This window comes from Vespa crabro, chromosome 2, assembly GCF_910589235.1.
Source record: "Vespa crabro chromosome 2, iyVesCrab1.2, whole genome shotgun sequence".
In the NCBI taxonomy this organism is placed as follows: Eukaryota; Metazoa; Arthropoda; class Insecta; order Hymenoptera; family Vespidae; genus Vespa; species Vespa crabro.
The window spans coordinates 19,365,999-19,380,998 of record NC_060956.1 but is presented as its reverse complement, the minus strand read 5'-3'; the positions used below and the strand labels follow the sequence as shown (position 1 = coordinate 19,380,998).

The following is a 15,000-nucleotide window of genomic DNA, read 5'->3' as shown; positions in this document are numbered from 1 at the left end:
GAAATCGGTTAACGTCGAAAAGAAAAAACGTTGTGTTAAAATGTACGAACGTGAGAAAGTATTTAAACGACGTCATTGAGGGGAACATTTTTCTTCTTCTTTTTTTTTCTTTTTCTTCGTTCATTTTTTCTTTCTTTGTTTTTTTTTTTGTTTTTTTATTTATTTATTTATTTGTTTGTTTGTTTATCTATTTTTTTCTTTTTTTTTTCCTTTTTTTTTTTTTTTTTTTTTTTTTTTTTTTGAACGAACTAAATTATAAAAGAAACTAAAATATAATAAAAGAGAGTATCCGTGAAATTCAAGATAGACGTGTGGTAGATCTTTTATTCGATAATAATCATTCGTTTTACACATATGTACTTCGCTGCCTTGCAAATCACAAAAACACGATCTCTCACTGCTTATAGAACATACTCTAATCACAGCACAGGGCACCTTACTCTTATGAACTAGAACGAATATCATACAGCTATGATACAACGACGACGACGACGACGACGACGACGACGACGACGACGACGACGACGACGGTTCGCTCGTCTTTAATTCAAAAGGAAAAAAAAAAAGGAAGAATCCAGTATTATGCAATACAGAGTGAATTTTTTTTTCAAGCTGTTTTCAAACAAATACATCGATATATTTTACGTCGCTAAACTAATAGAAGATTATTAATAAACGTTAATATATTGTAGAACGTTCGTAGAACGAAACAAAGAAATTATTATTATTATTATTATTATTATTGTTATTATTATTATTATTATTATTATTTTCAATAAAAGTCACGTTTATTAATATTTTTCTTTTAATAACTTCGTAAAACACAATTCGTATATCTCAAATACATTCATATATATATATATATATGTATATATACATATGAATCAATAACAATTACACTTTTTTTACACTCACCCTGTATATATTCTTTAACAATAAAATGAAATATTTTCATCGAGAATTATATTCTTTCAATAAAACCAAACAAAACAAAGAACAAAAAAAAAAAAAAAATAAAAAGAAAAAAAAAAGTAAAAGGAAAAAGAAATAGAAAACAAAAAAAAAAGAAAATAAGAAATAAGAAATAATGGAAAAAAGATAAGAGCAAAATTCTAACAATCACAATACTTTCTCGCTCATTTTCATTTCTTCACATTAACTTCGTCGTCGATCGATTTAAATCAATTCGATCGATATAATACTACTTCATCCAAATATATCTTTGTTAATCGAAATAACATCTATAAGTTCGATCTATAAATTTTGGCGATTTTGAGCGAGGACAAGAGTTTCGATTCAAAACTTTGAATAAACCATTTGTGCATTTTTTCTTTTCTTTTCCTTTTTTTCTTCTCTTTTCTTTTTTTTTCCATTGACATTCGATACTCATATCATTTTGCTTATCTAATGGTTATATTACGCACGCATTACGAGAATAAGAGAAAGTATACATACATACATAAATATATATATGTGTGTATATATATATATATATATATATATATACATGTATGTATTTATGTATTGAGAATTTTTCTATCTCTCTATCTCTCTCTCTCTCTCTCTCTCTCTCTCTTTCTCCCTTTCTCTTTATCTTAAATTCGATACTGTTAGATTTCTTAAACTAGTCGGACTACTAATCACTATAATTAATCGACTCAAAGTAAGTGCCCTGTGTTTGAAGAATTCTATGTGATAATAATAAAGATCAAGATATAGATCAACGTTGATATATATATCGATCTAAAATTCGTCAAAGGGAAGGTAACGATGAATGGAATTAAAAATATTTTAAGGAAAAGAAAAAAAAAAAAAAAGAGAGTAAGGAAGAAATAAAGATAGAAATAAAAGGGATAAATAAGATAGAAATAAGATATAATAAGATAGGAATGAAGTAAGTGGCGACACGAAAACGATATTTTTTTTCTTTTTCTTTTTTGTTGTTGTTGTTTTTTTTTCTTTTTTTTTTTTTTTTTCTTTTTAAGCGACAAAATATCTTTTGTGCTCGTTATCACAGAGAATCGTTTACTTCGTCTAAAGAAATTGAAAATGCATATAAAATGGGGATAAAAGTAAATGAAAAAAAAAAAAAAAAAAAAATGAAAAAAAAAAATAAAATAAAATGGAAAAAATTAATCTCAATGTCGAAAGAATAAAAAGAGTTTTCCCATTGCGGTACGTCATTGAAATTCATATCTTCTATCCCTTTATCTCATTAATGCCAAGTAATAAATAAAATATAAAATTTCTTTTTGCCAAGAGCAAAATATACATAGGTAATAGTTTTTCCAAAACAAAACAAAAACAAAAAAAAAAAAACAGAGAGGAAAAAAGAATTTGCGAATTGGAATATACGTACATATATATGCGTCTACAAAGTCGAATAAAAATTTGTCTTTAATGAAAATCGTGTCTTTTCTGTATTTTTTTCTACTTTTTCTTTTCTTTCTTTCCTTCTTTCTTTCTTTATATATATATATATATTTTGCTTCTTCTTTTATTTTTTTTTTTGTTTTCTTTTTAATTTTATTGGATTCTTTTCTTCGATTAGCAAGGATTTATTAAATGGCACGATTTCTTGACTCGATTCACGATCGAGTATCTTTCTTTCGACAGATATATTTTGACATTTAATATTCTTTTCAAAAAAGTACATGCGCGCATGCGTTCGTTCTCAATAGAATTCTTTTTTCTTTTCTTTTTATTTTATTCTTTCCTTTTTTTCACACTTTAACCTGGCATTTGTAATCTTTCAAATTGTTCGTTATAGAAAAAGAAGTAGAAGAAACTCGATGATAATATTCAATGCACGTTCCGCAATATAATAAAAAGGTGATATGAAATTAATAGTATGAATATACACACACAAATATACACACATCACAAACACATATATGTATGTATTCATCGTAAAGTTCAATTTTTTTTACCCACATGTATGAAATTCATGCATTTTGGTTTTGTTACTTTATAAATCTCTCTTAAGGGTATGTGTGTGTGTGTGTGTGTGTGTGTATATATATATGTGTAGGTGCCTATGTGTGTTCTATTCTCCTTTTTTTAGTTTGTTTGTTTTTTTTTTTTTTTTCTTTCTTTTTTTACCTTTCATGATCATTCTTTATTTCTCTACGTGCGTATGGTTAAGCATGCTTCATTTATAAAACTTTCCTAAGGAAATTCTTATTGAAAACACGTATGTGTATTCGATGAGTATAAGAACTAATAGTATATTCATTAAATCGATTGAAATTAGTATGGCAACAGTTTTTTTTTTTTTTTTTTGTTCATAACGTTATTTACTCGACCATGGATTTGAAGAGAAAGAAGAGGGAAGAAGAAAAAAGAAAAAGGAAGGAAAGGAAAGAAGAAAAAAAAAAAACAGAAAAAAAAGAAACGAAAGAAAAAGAAAATTATAGCGTGCGAACGTAAATGCATACTTACTAAAATGAGTATATTGTAATAAAGTAATTGAAATGTTTTTTCCTTTGACGATAAAACGAAATTATACATCGTAGTTTTATCTATGGACTCCTTTTAAAAATTAACTTTAACGATCGATTTCATTTATCACATCTAACTTGTCAAAAAGACGAATGAATTAGAAATAAGATAATACTTGTTTCTAGGTGTGTTTATACTTACTTAGAAATATTTTTCTCTTTTTACGTACTCGTTATAGATTTATCTCTCTCTCTCTCTCTCTCTCTCTCTCTCTTTCTCTTTTTAATGTGTGACAAATTTAGCCTAATTTCTGCCAGAGTCGAAGTGCCAAGTGAGTGACATCGATTAAATAAAGATTTTGACACTCGTGTCAAGGATCTATATCATTTCGTCTTTAGATAACTATTTTTGCTTGGCACTCGATCATTTTTTTCTTAATCGTCTCGATCGTGCCAGAGATTTCTTGCATTTATCTTACTTGTTTATCGAAACATAGTATCTTCGTAGCAATTATAGTATCATAATGCGTATATCGTATTTTAAATAATAATAATAATAATAATAATAATAATAATAACAATAATAATTAGTAATAATAATAATAATAATAGATGTAAAATAATGAAGAAAGAAAAAGAAATAAGAAAAAGGAATTTTTAAAAAATTCTTACGCGACGACGATAAAGAATTCATTTATCGTACGTCAACCCTGTATATAATTTTGATTGATTTTCTTTTTCCTCTTTCGTGCGTCTTTTTTCCTTCTTCTTTCTCTCACTATCTCACTCTCTCTCTCTCTCTCTCTCTCCATTTTTTTTTTCGTTTAAAACTTCTTTATTTCCTTTAACAGAGATAGAGAGTTTAGATCTGACACTAAGGGAATGACATTGTGATATAACAAATCGCGATCATTCCGTGCTCTTTTTTCTTTTTTTTTTTCTTTTCTTGTTTCTTTTTTTTTTTTCTTTCTTTCTTTCTCGTCTTGAAAAATGTCTTGAAAATTGTTCGTACTAAAAGCAAACGGGCCGTGTCAAATGAAATTTTTTTTATGTATGTATGCAATTATGTATCTATGTAATGTATTTATGTACATACGTACACACGTACGTATGTATGTATGTGCGTATATACGTGTGCATATAAATGAGTGCATGTTGTGTGTATGTATATTATTATCGATATGGTAGCGCTCGATATCAGGCACGAGAAACAAGTGATTCAATAAAGATCTTATCACCGAAGAATGATAATAGTTTACCAAGCATTTATTATACAATTCGATATCAATATGAAACGCGAAAATGTTGTATTATTGTTATCTTTAGTGCATCACTTGGCACGGATTTGAACGTTTCGATAACATCGAATAAACCGACCATGATCATTGATCATTTAATCATTGTTTGTTCAACACTTAATGACGATGAAAAGGAGTAAAAAAAAAAAAAAAAAAAAAAAAAAAAATTATTCTCAGAGAATTACGATATAAACCAATGACATCTCGCCGGCGTTTGGACATTTTTTCTTTCGTTTTCATTTGATTCTTCCTTTTCTCTTTTCTTTATTATAATTATTGACAATGGCATGCATTTATTCGAATCACATGTCATATGTAGCTTTTGTATAGAAAGAATCTTTATATACGTTATTACTATACGAGTCGATGATTATGAAGTAAAACATTGAAAAAAAAAGAAAAAGAAAAAGAAAAAAAAAAAGGAAATTAGTTTAATATATAATTCATATAGCAATGATCTAATTATACGAATTATCCAATAAATTAATTTTTTTTTTTAACCTTGATTTACGTTAGACCACTTTTACAATGCTAACTCATATAGTAATTAATAGTATATATATATATGTATATATATATGTATGAGCCGATAATTATGAGAGCGTGGTATAATTTAAAAATTGAAAAAAAGAAATAAAATAAAATAAAAAAAAAAAAAAAATAAAATAAAATAAAATAAAAAAGAAAAAATTAATTCTCTCCTTAATTCATATGGGAATGATATTAATTATATCTATTGCTTAAATAAACGAAATTTTTTCTTTTTTTTTCTTTTTCTTTTTTGTCAATTTTTAACTCAAACCACTTTCATAATCATCGTCTCATTATATATAATAAATATGCTGGCGAACATGTCGGTGGTTTATTGTTTTGACAAGTAATCTAAGAAGAGATTCTCATATTAAAATATATAGAGAATAGTTAGATAGTATTTGTGTGTATAAAAATGTGCAAAAAACAGATGTTTTTCTAAATCGTCGTGTAATATATACGCACGATCTATTATGGTGTATATTATATATAATAATAATAATAATACATCATACATACGATTATCTTGGAACGTAAAGTTTTCACATGTTATTACGACGAAGAAATACATATGTATGTATGTATGTATTTTATGTATGCATGTATGTATGTATGTGTACGATAAGTTGACTCTCACAAAACTAATTAATTCGGCAAATGCGTATATAATAACATCGTTCTATAAAATTGTCATGCTTGCGGAATATACGAAGAATATCTTACATGAATCAAAAGGATCTTGTTTTTATATTGTTAATAAGGTTTTTTTGGTTCGAAAGTTCAACACACATACATACAAGTGTTTGTTACAAATATTGTTTCAAATTTCATCCCTTGGTCAGATGTTATATAACGAGGGATCGCAGAATTATTTCTTTTTTTATTTTTTTTTTTCTCTTTTCTTTTCTTTTTTCCTTTCTTTTGCGATTCCTCTTCGAGCATACTCTTCTCAAATAAATTCTGTTAATTATCCTTAAAATGACGCAATTATATTGAAATATCGAATACTATGTATGTATGTATATATAGATATATATATATATATATATATTTATATTCATATATATACATATATACATGTATATGTACATATTATATATATATATATGTATGTAAGTATATATATATATATATATATAAATCGTAAATATTTATGTGCTAATGTTAAAAACATAGGAACTACATCCTAAACTTCGTATTACATTTACGTGTCGTATTTTATAATAATTAGTCTCGTAATTAGATCTCACAGAAATCATTTTGGTTATCTTAAAATCTAACCTTATAAGCCCTGTTTCCTACACATACATATCTCCTAGCCTCGATGATCTTTCATCAACAAGATATTAATTAGAAGATATTTTATTGGATAATAAATTTCAGATCTCATTGTAACGTTCATTTGATGAACGTAAAATTTTCATAGTTCTAAATTACATCGACGTAAATGCATTTCTCTTTCTCTTTCTCACTCTTTCTCTATACACACGCACACACACACATATATATATATATATATGTGTATATATATATGTATATATGTATATGTTTCTTATAACAATGAATTTGAACATACAAAATAATGTTTTCTCTACATTATATATAAAGCGATTGAAAAACGTAGCGACTAGACTTTATGCGATCGACTAGAATCTCCACTTTCAAAAAATCTCTACAAAGATAAAACTTTTTCAATTCTATAGAATGAAATTTCTTTTCATTCTTCGTATAATGGACCTTTTCTCCGTGAAAAATTCAATTTAGTGTGCTAATATATCTGACCTTACTATACTATATACCATGTGCTGTTTATATGTAATACACTTGTTTAATTATAGTCACTACGATGTTTTTCTTTACTAATAATTGTTATTGGAAGGCCATTAGAAGATTCATCGTAAGTAACCCCAGTGCCTTACTATGGAAGCGCTATGTTTCTTTCATTATTTATATTAATAAATATCATCTCTGCTACCTCTCACTTTATAAATGATTTTATTTGTTTAATTGGAAAGGATGATTAATTATAAAAAAAAAAAAAAAAAAAAAGAAAAAAGAAAGAAAGAAAAAATCAAAGTAACAGTCACTTTGAGTCGTTTAAAAATAATTTGATATTAATTCATTGAGAATAATATGATCATATAAATAAGAAACTTTTAAAAATCACTTTATGCGTCATAATAATAAAATTCTCATTACTTTTTAGATTAAAAATATAAAATGAACAGAACAGCACTTCCAGGTAGTGACAGTAGGTACTTTAAGACGACAATCAAAATTATAAATTATTCTATAAAATTAATCCACCTTCGTGGCAGGTAATCCATGACCTACAACCAGCTGTTCTTTTGGAAAGTCTAAGATCACGGTAAAGTGAAATCCCATATTTGCAGAGGCTATCACGTATTCGCATAATGAGAACCAACTAAATGCTAAGTGGAAAAGGCAAAAAAGATTAATTAAGATAAGTATCGATTAAGAAAATAGATTCAATGTATAATTATAATGAAAAAGGCACTTTACAACATCTTACATAAGCTATAAATTATGAATAATTAAAATGAAAATGTTCTTACCCAAGTCGTGACATAACAGCCGATGTTTTAAAAAGAAGATAATAAGTCCAACCGTACTGATCACGCTTGTAACAAACAATGCCTGTTTGTATTGAAGACTTTGTGCATTAGGAGTAACAAGACGGCCTAATCTTACTGATGTCAGCATATATGAGAGAGAGCTGAACATGAACACGATAAAAATCTTCTCGTGTACAGCTGAAAAATAATTTGAACAAATTATAATTTTGAATTAATTCAAAAAAGAAAAAAAGAAAAAAAGAAAAAAAAAAAAACAAGATAATTTCAATTACACTTGTAAAAGTTAATATTTTCTAATGTACTTAATTTGATTTTAATTAATTGTATATTAGCACTATTGTCAACAAAACGTTTCATTGTTATCATCATCTTAACAAATTGTATAGAAATTGTATATTAATTAAATTTTAAATGATAATAATGCACTATTGAATCGTCTTGAATTCATTAAACTAAATGAAAGCATAGAATATTTTTACTTACGATAATTCTCTCTATTTGATATATATGTTACGCCACTTAAAGCAGCTACCTCAGCAATATTTAACCAATAGCATAAATTTAATAGTCTACATCCCATAATTCTGCTAGGTACATCTTCTAAAGTTTTGAGTATTTTATAATAATATGAGTGATATACACCGGCAATAACTAAACGAGGTCCAATATGTAATGCTATGCTAATACGCCATAAATATCGTTGAGGAGATACGCCAGTTATAGCTGATATTGATGGAAGGACATTATAAACCTGAAGCGATAACATGCGCACATATTAAATAATATAAATTTTATAATAATAATAAAAACGAAAACAAAAAAAAAAAAAACAAAAGAAAGAAAAATAAACATATAATCGTACAATACCTTACAATGTGTTTCATGTATGTCATCCTGTTGGAAAATATATGCAGTGACAAAACAAAAAATCAGAGAAAACAATGGTAGGCAAACGGTGCTCATACATAATCTTTTAAATGATATTACTAAATACACAGAACTTTTGCTGCCTCCTACATTGTTAAGCTCCATACTTGTGTTGTTCATCATTTTGGTGTTGTTCATCATTTGCGAATAAGCAAAGTCAAAAAAAACTTATGTTTATCATCAGATAATAATACATGATTGTTATTATATTAATCCTATTTTGAAGCACGTAGAATCGTTCTGTGTTTCATGATGATATGCCTAAAAATCAAAAAGTTCAACAAAAATTTTATTTTCTGAAACATATGATGTTGAAATATACATCGTTATAAGTATAACAAATTTTATTCCTACTTTTATATATATTAATGATACAAAAAAAAAAAAAAAAAAAAAAAAAAAAACAAGAAAATTATATTTAATGGAAAAAAGAAAGGGAAGGAAGAAAAAAGAAACATAAATAAAAGGAAGATCCCTTTTCATTAGAAATAAATATGAACGTAAACGTGTTTGATAAGGCCGAACAATGATATGGATTTTTTTTCGCGCCATATAATTATTAGAACGACGAGATGATACAATTCTGACTTTTTTCCTTGCTTTCTTTCTTTTCTTTTCTTTTCTCTTTCTTTCTTTCTTTTTTTTTCTTTTTTTTTTTTTTTGGAATTGATTTTGTGGATAACCTACTTTTTTCTATAAATAGCAAACAAAAGGGTAATGTGTCGCGATGAGCGCGTTCGTGACATTTTGCCATGGGCAAGTTAGTCCATCGTCCTTTTTCAAACAAAAAAAAAAAACAAAAAAAAAAAAAGAAAAAAGAAAAAGAAAAGAACAAAATAACCGGTATGATCGTAATTAAATACATGAAAAAATAACAAATTAATTTTCTTATTGGGAATTATTTTTTACGTACGTACTTGAAAATATCGACGATTGAAAAGAAAATATCGACGAATGGAAAAACTTTAAAATACCGTGATATATATATATATACATATATATATATATATATATTTTTTTTTTTCATCAAAAAGAAATTTAAGAACAATGGTATTATATACGGAGTGCTTAAGTATAATAAAATGTTCTTCGAGTGGGCGTGTTCGTCGATGATTATAAAATAAAAGGAAAAGAAAAGAAAATGGAAAAGAAAAAGGGAAGGGAAGGGAAAGAAAAGGAAAGAAAAGGAAAGAAAAACGAAATAAAAGAAGGAAAGAAAGAAAGAAAGAAAGAAAGAAATAATAATAAACGTTAACAAATAGTAAATGAATAATTGATCACTTACTTTACTTGTGAGCTGTGTGTATCGTCTGCTAGAGACTTGTGAGATACGCTAATCTCTATCCAAGCAGTCGCCATCTGCTTTTGTTATCTACGTAGAGCGCTATAAATCAATGTGGCGGGTTTTTTAAATCAATCGCGCGTTTTTTTTTTCATCCTTTCTTTTCTTCTTCTTTTTCTTTTTTTTTTTTTTTTTTTAATTGTAATTTCGTAACAATTCAAATCAGGAACGTACTACTTTGTCAATTTATTGATTATTCTTTTTCGAATAATATTTATATGATCTCAGATAAAATATGTTTTTATTATTAGATAATGATCAAAATATTGTCGAAATAAATCTAAAGAGAATATATATATATATATATATATATATATATATATATATATATATATGATTAATTAATATCAAGGTGGACATCGAAGAACTGCCAGTTTTTTATTGAAGTTAAAAAACAAAAAAAAAGAAATATATATATATAACAATGAAAGAAACATTAAATTTATCGTTTCTTTTTTTTTTTTCTTTCTTCACAATTATTTAATTTATTGAAAATATAAATTTTTTTTGTTTCTTTTTTTATTTAATATTATTCTATGATTTTTGTCGTAGAGCAGGTTGTTCCTCCTCGATCTCATATTCGATTTCGACTCTTGGACGTAATTTTTTCTTCGTTTTACTTTTCATGTTTTTAACTTTCGATACTTTCTTCTTGCTCGTTGACGGTACGATATCCTAAGGAAATAGAAAAAAATTTATTATTTAAATACATATGGATATTTTTTTTTTTTTTTTGATTGCATTACGTGTTGTATTTTTAAATTAAAAAAGTTGATTACTTCGATATCGCTGGTTTCTGATTCAAAACTATCGGATAATTCAATTTCTTCTTTTTCACCGGAGTTACTATCTTGATCCTTGCGAGATTAGAAAGAAAAAATATGATTAGATATTGATATATATATATATATATATCTTCATTTTTATAATCAATTGTTTTTACTATATTTACGTCATCTATTTCATATTCTTCTTCATCGTCTTCGTCGTCTTCACTTTCTGCTTCTATGTATCGTGATCCATTAGCTACAGTCTCTCTTTCATCAGCTTCCAATTCCATTTCTACTTCCTTTTCAATATTTTCTTCTTCTTCCTCATATTCCCTTTCGCTTTCTCCCTCACTTTCCATTTCTACAACTTCCACAGCTTTGTCGAATACTTTTTGTGGAAAATTGTAAATATCATTGTACTGTAAAAAAGAAAAAAAAAAGAAAAAAAAAAAAAAAAAAAAAGAGAGAAAAAACAAAAGGATTAATAATTAAATATCAAAATAGATAGATATTGGAATTATATCAAAAATATTTTTTATCTAACCACTCCTTGCTTCAATCTTTCCATAAGTTCCTTCTCAATAACATTTTCCACTCTTGCAGCTATAAGAGCCTTTTCTTCTCTACGCCTTTCACGTCTTTCAATTTTTCTAGAAAGCGGTATTATTTTCTTTTGCCTTCTTAATTTAAGCTTTCTCATACGTATAAGATATTGCGTTATTTTAAGAAATCTCTGTTTGCATTTAGCTTTTATAAAACTTGGCCAATATAACAAATTTTCATTGATTTGATAAATCGCCTTCTCAAAATTTCTAGAAAGTTTTACCTTCTCCCACATATTCTTAGGAAAATGTACTCTACAAAAAATTAAAATATACACACATATATATATATATACATATATGCATGTATGTATATTATGTAAAATCAAAATTATTTAACATATATGAAGAACAAATCATTTACCTTTCTGCAGTTCTCATATACAGATAAATAATACCATTCTCTTCTCTAATGGTTGCATATTGGCTATTTGCAAGAGGACATGATGCCCTACTGCACAATCCAGTAAGATTGTATTCATTTCTACAAAACCTTTGAGTTTTGGTGCTATCACAGAGAGAGAGAGAGAGAGAAAACTTCTTAATAAAACATCACAATAAAATTGATAATAATACAATTAATAATAAATAAATTTTTATACTTACTTTACTTTAAATGAACAGAAAGATTTATTGATTATACTCCACACAACCTAATGAAAAATGAAAATTACAAAAACATTATGAATTTTTGTATTAAGTATGAAAAGAATTGATATTATATTATTTCAATTACGTACATCATCATGCTGCATTTTGACTTAACGTTAGAATCTATACAATTATTCCAATATAATACACGTGTTTATCTCGTCATAGCTACGGAGAATACGATAGTATGGTTAAGTTTTCTTATGAAATTTTTAGAACAATGTACGATAGATGGCGACACATTGAACATCCGGGAAGTCGAGTATCGCGATATTAATTCTTTCAATCGTTGAAAGATGTCGCTGTTGACGGTCGCTTAGTCAATCGGTAAAAAAAAAAACAAAAGAATATATTCAACCGTCAACTGTCGCCATCTATCCATAATCGATATACATCGCGATTCGATAATATCGATTATCGAAGTAAAGTACAAAGTAAGACAAACGTTCGAAGATGATCTTAAAAAATCAATTATTTTTCGAAACATTTTTATCCTCGTCCAGTTAAACGATATGAAAAAGAAAGAAACAAGAAATTAAATCCAAAAAGTTATCAATTTTTAAAATAACGTGTAAAACTATTACATTTATTCTGATATAAAGTAAATAACGCTTTACAATTTTCTATTTTGTTCGTTAAAGTGAAAATCTCAGTGGATACGTTCTTTTTCGATTATGTGAGTAATTCGTCTTGTGTGATTAGAAAAAAAAGAGAAAGAAAGAAAAAAAAAAAAAACAGAAAGCAAAAGAAACAAAAAAAAAAAAAGTAAAAGAGAAATATTATTCGTTTGAAATTAATCGAAAAAAAAAATATATATATATATATATATAAGAAAAAAGAATTAGAAAATATTAACGTGATCGTGGATAGTCTAGTCGTGAAAAAGAGAATTGAGGGAAAAAGAGGAGAGCGGGACGGTCGTTTTCATTGTCTTGTAATCCCGTTTCTGGAACTAATCACCGGATAATGGACGAATTTATATTCGCGTGCCGTTCTTGCCCGAGCCATGACAACGGTTAGACGTCATCCTGTCACTACTTCGATCTTTTCGCGACATCGTTCATGGGTAAGTCAAGTTTCTTAATTAAGAACCCTTCACCCTTCTCGTCCTCTTTTCCGACGATGACGAAGAACAAGGGAGACTAGGGCGGTCAGAATAGTAAGGAACAAATAGCATGAGAGGGGGAGGAAGGGGTGGAGGGGGCGGGGGCAGGAGAGGAAAAACATGGTGGTCGCTTAAACAATGGCCGACAACTTTTGAAATTTTTCTGTTTTTTTTTTTCTTTTTTCTTTTTTTTCCTCGTCCTCCTTTTTTTTTTTTTTCTTTTCTTTTTTCCTCTCTTTCCTTTCCTATTCATTTTCATTTCATTTCTTTTTCTTTCCTTTACGCGCGTTAAGTCCAATTAAGATTTCTTTTTCCTCTTTTTTCCTTCTAATATCTTAAAGATGTAAATTGTGATTGTGAAGAAAGGACAAAGAAGAAAGAAAGAAAGAAAAAAAAAAAAAAGAGGAAAAAAAAAAGAGAAAGGAAGAAAAGAAAATTCAAAGTTGGTCAAAGACATTGTGCCATTGTTGTACGAAGGCATTCGTAATGTTCATTAAAAATTATTATCCATTAATTACGGATACAAACGTTTTAATTTTATTATAACAAAAGATGTTTGACCTTTTTTTTTTCTTATCTCTTTTTTCTTTTGTTCTATTATATATCTGATATTATTTTCATATATCAAACGTTTAGATATATCTATATATTTATTTATATGTCCATTAACACGATCTATTATTTCATCTTCTGTCATAAATAAATAGCTATATTATATATATATATGTATTTTAATATTCGATTAAGGTGGAAAATATTTAAGATAAACATATGTGCAATAATAAAATCTATTATTATTATTATTATTATTATTATTATTATTATTATTATTATTATTTAATTAATATAAAATATATTAGATATATTTATATATCTAAAATATAGAAATCTAATATTCATATCTATCATTCAAATCTAAATCCATTAAAAAAATTTATATCCATACAGATACATTTTTATCGTATTACAGGATAGATTCCTTTTTTCTTTTATTAATACTTCTTTATCAACGCTTATATATATATATATATATACTTCATATCACTTTATTCAACATTTATATATACGTCAATCAATCAAACCTATATTTATCACCGATACATTTTTATTATATTGAATATTTTTTTTTTTATTATATTGAATACATATAAACGCATACATATGCAAAGTTTATATACATTTAATCCTACACGTTCAATTTATATCGTACGTTCTATTATCTCTCTCTCTCTCTCTCTCTCTCTCTCTCTCTCTCTCTCTCTCTCTCTCTCTTTTCTCTTTCAAGTTTGTCCACTAGAGAAAGAAGACAGAGAAATAAGTAAGTACTTAAGCAAGCGTTAAGTCGAGAAGTTAGTATGTACATACTTACTTAAGAGTAATAGGAGTAAACGTACTTATGGTGTTCGCGGATGTACGCTCGTGTAGAGTTTCGATTCAAAGGGATGAAATGTGCAATAGAGAGAGAGAGAGAGAGAGGAAGAGATATAGAAAACGTGAGAGGATAGAGAGGGAGGGTACAAGAGTAGAAACAGAGATAGAGAGAAAGAGAGAGAGAGAAAGAGAAAGAGAAAGAGAAATAGAGACAGATAGAGAAAGAGAGAGAGAGAAAGAGGGAGAGTTTGTTGAACGGCGTTTGCGCGTTGCTAGTTTCATGTCCGAGAGAGCGCACGCTTCCGCCTGATCGCTCACATACATTTTCGTTAAAACGCGCGTTCCGTCCGTTTCATTAATTTTAAT

General features: G+C 27.1%; 3 protein-coding genes across 3 annotated transcripts in view; 1 reads left to right on the top strand and 2 right to left on the bottom strand.

Annotated features, from left to right (window-relative positions):
* The window catches only part of LOC124421593 (integrator complex subunit 12-like), a 1,317-nt gene extending 1,227 nt beyond the window's left edge, over positions 1-90 (top strand). Inside the window, exon 2 of the mRNA XM_046956954.1 lies at positions 1-90. This exon is cut by the window's left edge and continues 230 nt beyond it. Coding sequence (XP_046812910.1) covers positions 1-79 — 79 coding nt within the window. The 3' untranslated portion in view covers positions 80-90.
* A 3,170-nt stretch (positions 91-3,260) lies between these two features.
* On the bottom strand, positions 3,261-10,175 carry LOC124421577 (post-GPI attachment to proteins factor 2-like). Its single transcript, XM_046956924.1, has 5 exons — positions 10,079-10,175; positions 8,734-9,054; positions 8,350-8,617; positions 7,846-8,043; positions 3,261-7,701 (listed from the first exon to the last, which is right to left on the bottom strand). Exons 2-5 carry the CDS (start codon positions 8,932-8,934, stop codon positions 7,568-7,570), a joined length of 801 nt encoding a protein of 266 aa, XP_046812880.1. The 5' UTR covers positions 8,935-9,054; positions 10,079-10,175; the 3' UTR covers positions 3,261-7,567.
* Positions 10,176-10,576: 401 nt separating this feature from the next.
* On the bottom strand, positions 10,577-12,373 carry LOC124433098 (protein MAK16 homolog). The gene is made up of 7 exons (XM_046982682.1): positions 12,248-12,373; positions 12,114-12,160; positions 11,872-12,015; positions 11,450-11,762; positions 11,088-11,324; positions 10,915-10,992; positions 10,577-10,810 (listed from the first exon to the last, which is right to left on the bottom strand). Exons 1-7 carry the CDS (start codon positions 12,260-12,262, stop codon positions 10,670-10,672), a joined length of 975 nt encoding a protein of 324 aa, XP_046838638.1. The 5' UTR covers positions 12,263-12,373; the 3' UTR covers positions 10,577-10,669.
* Between the last annotated feature and the right edge of the window lie 2,627 nt (positions 12,374-15,000).

Bases quoted from the DNA above. Each gene is read 5' to 3' on its own strand.
- LOC124421577 (XM_046956924.1), bottom strand. From the start codon at position 8,934: ATGATGAACAACACCAAAATGATGAACAACACAAGTATGGAGCTTAAC. The intron at 8,618-8,733 runs GTATTGTACGAT...TTATCGCTTCAG, and splicing joins TACATGAAACACATTGTAAG to GTTTATAATGTCCTTCCATC. The intron at 8,044-8,349 runs GTAAGTAAAAAT...ATTATTTTTCAG, and splicing joins ATCAAATAGAGAGAATTATC to CTGTACACGAGAAGATTTTT.
- LOC124433098 (XM_046982682.1), bottom strand. The intron at 11,763-11,871 runs GTAAATGATTTG...AATTTTTTGTAG, and splicing joins TATATGAGAACTGCAGAAAG to AGTACATTTTCCTAAGAATA. The intron at 10,993-11,087 runs GTAAATATAGTA...TAATCTCGCAAG, and splicing joins AAGAATATGAAATAGATGAC to GATCAAGATAGTAACTCCGG.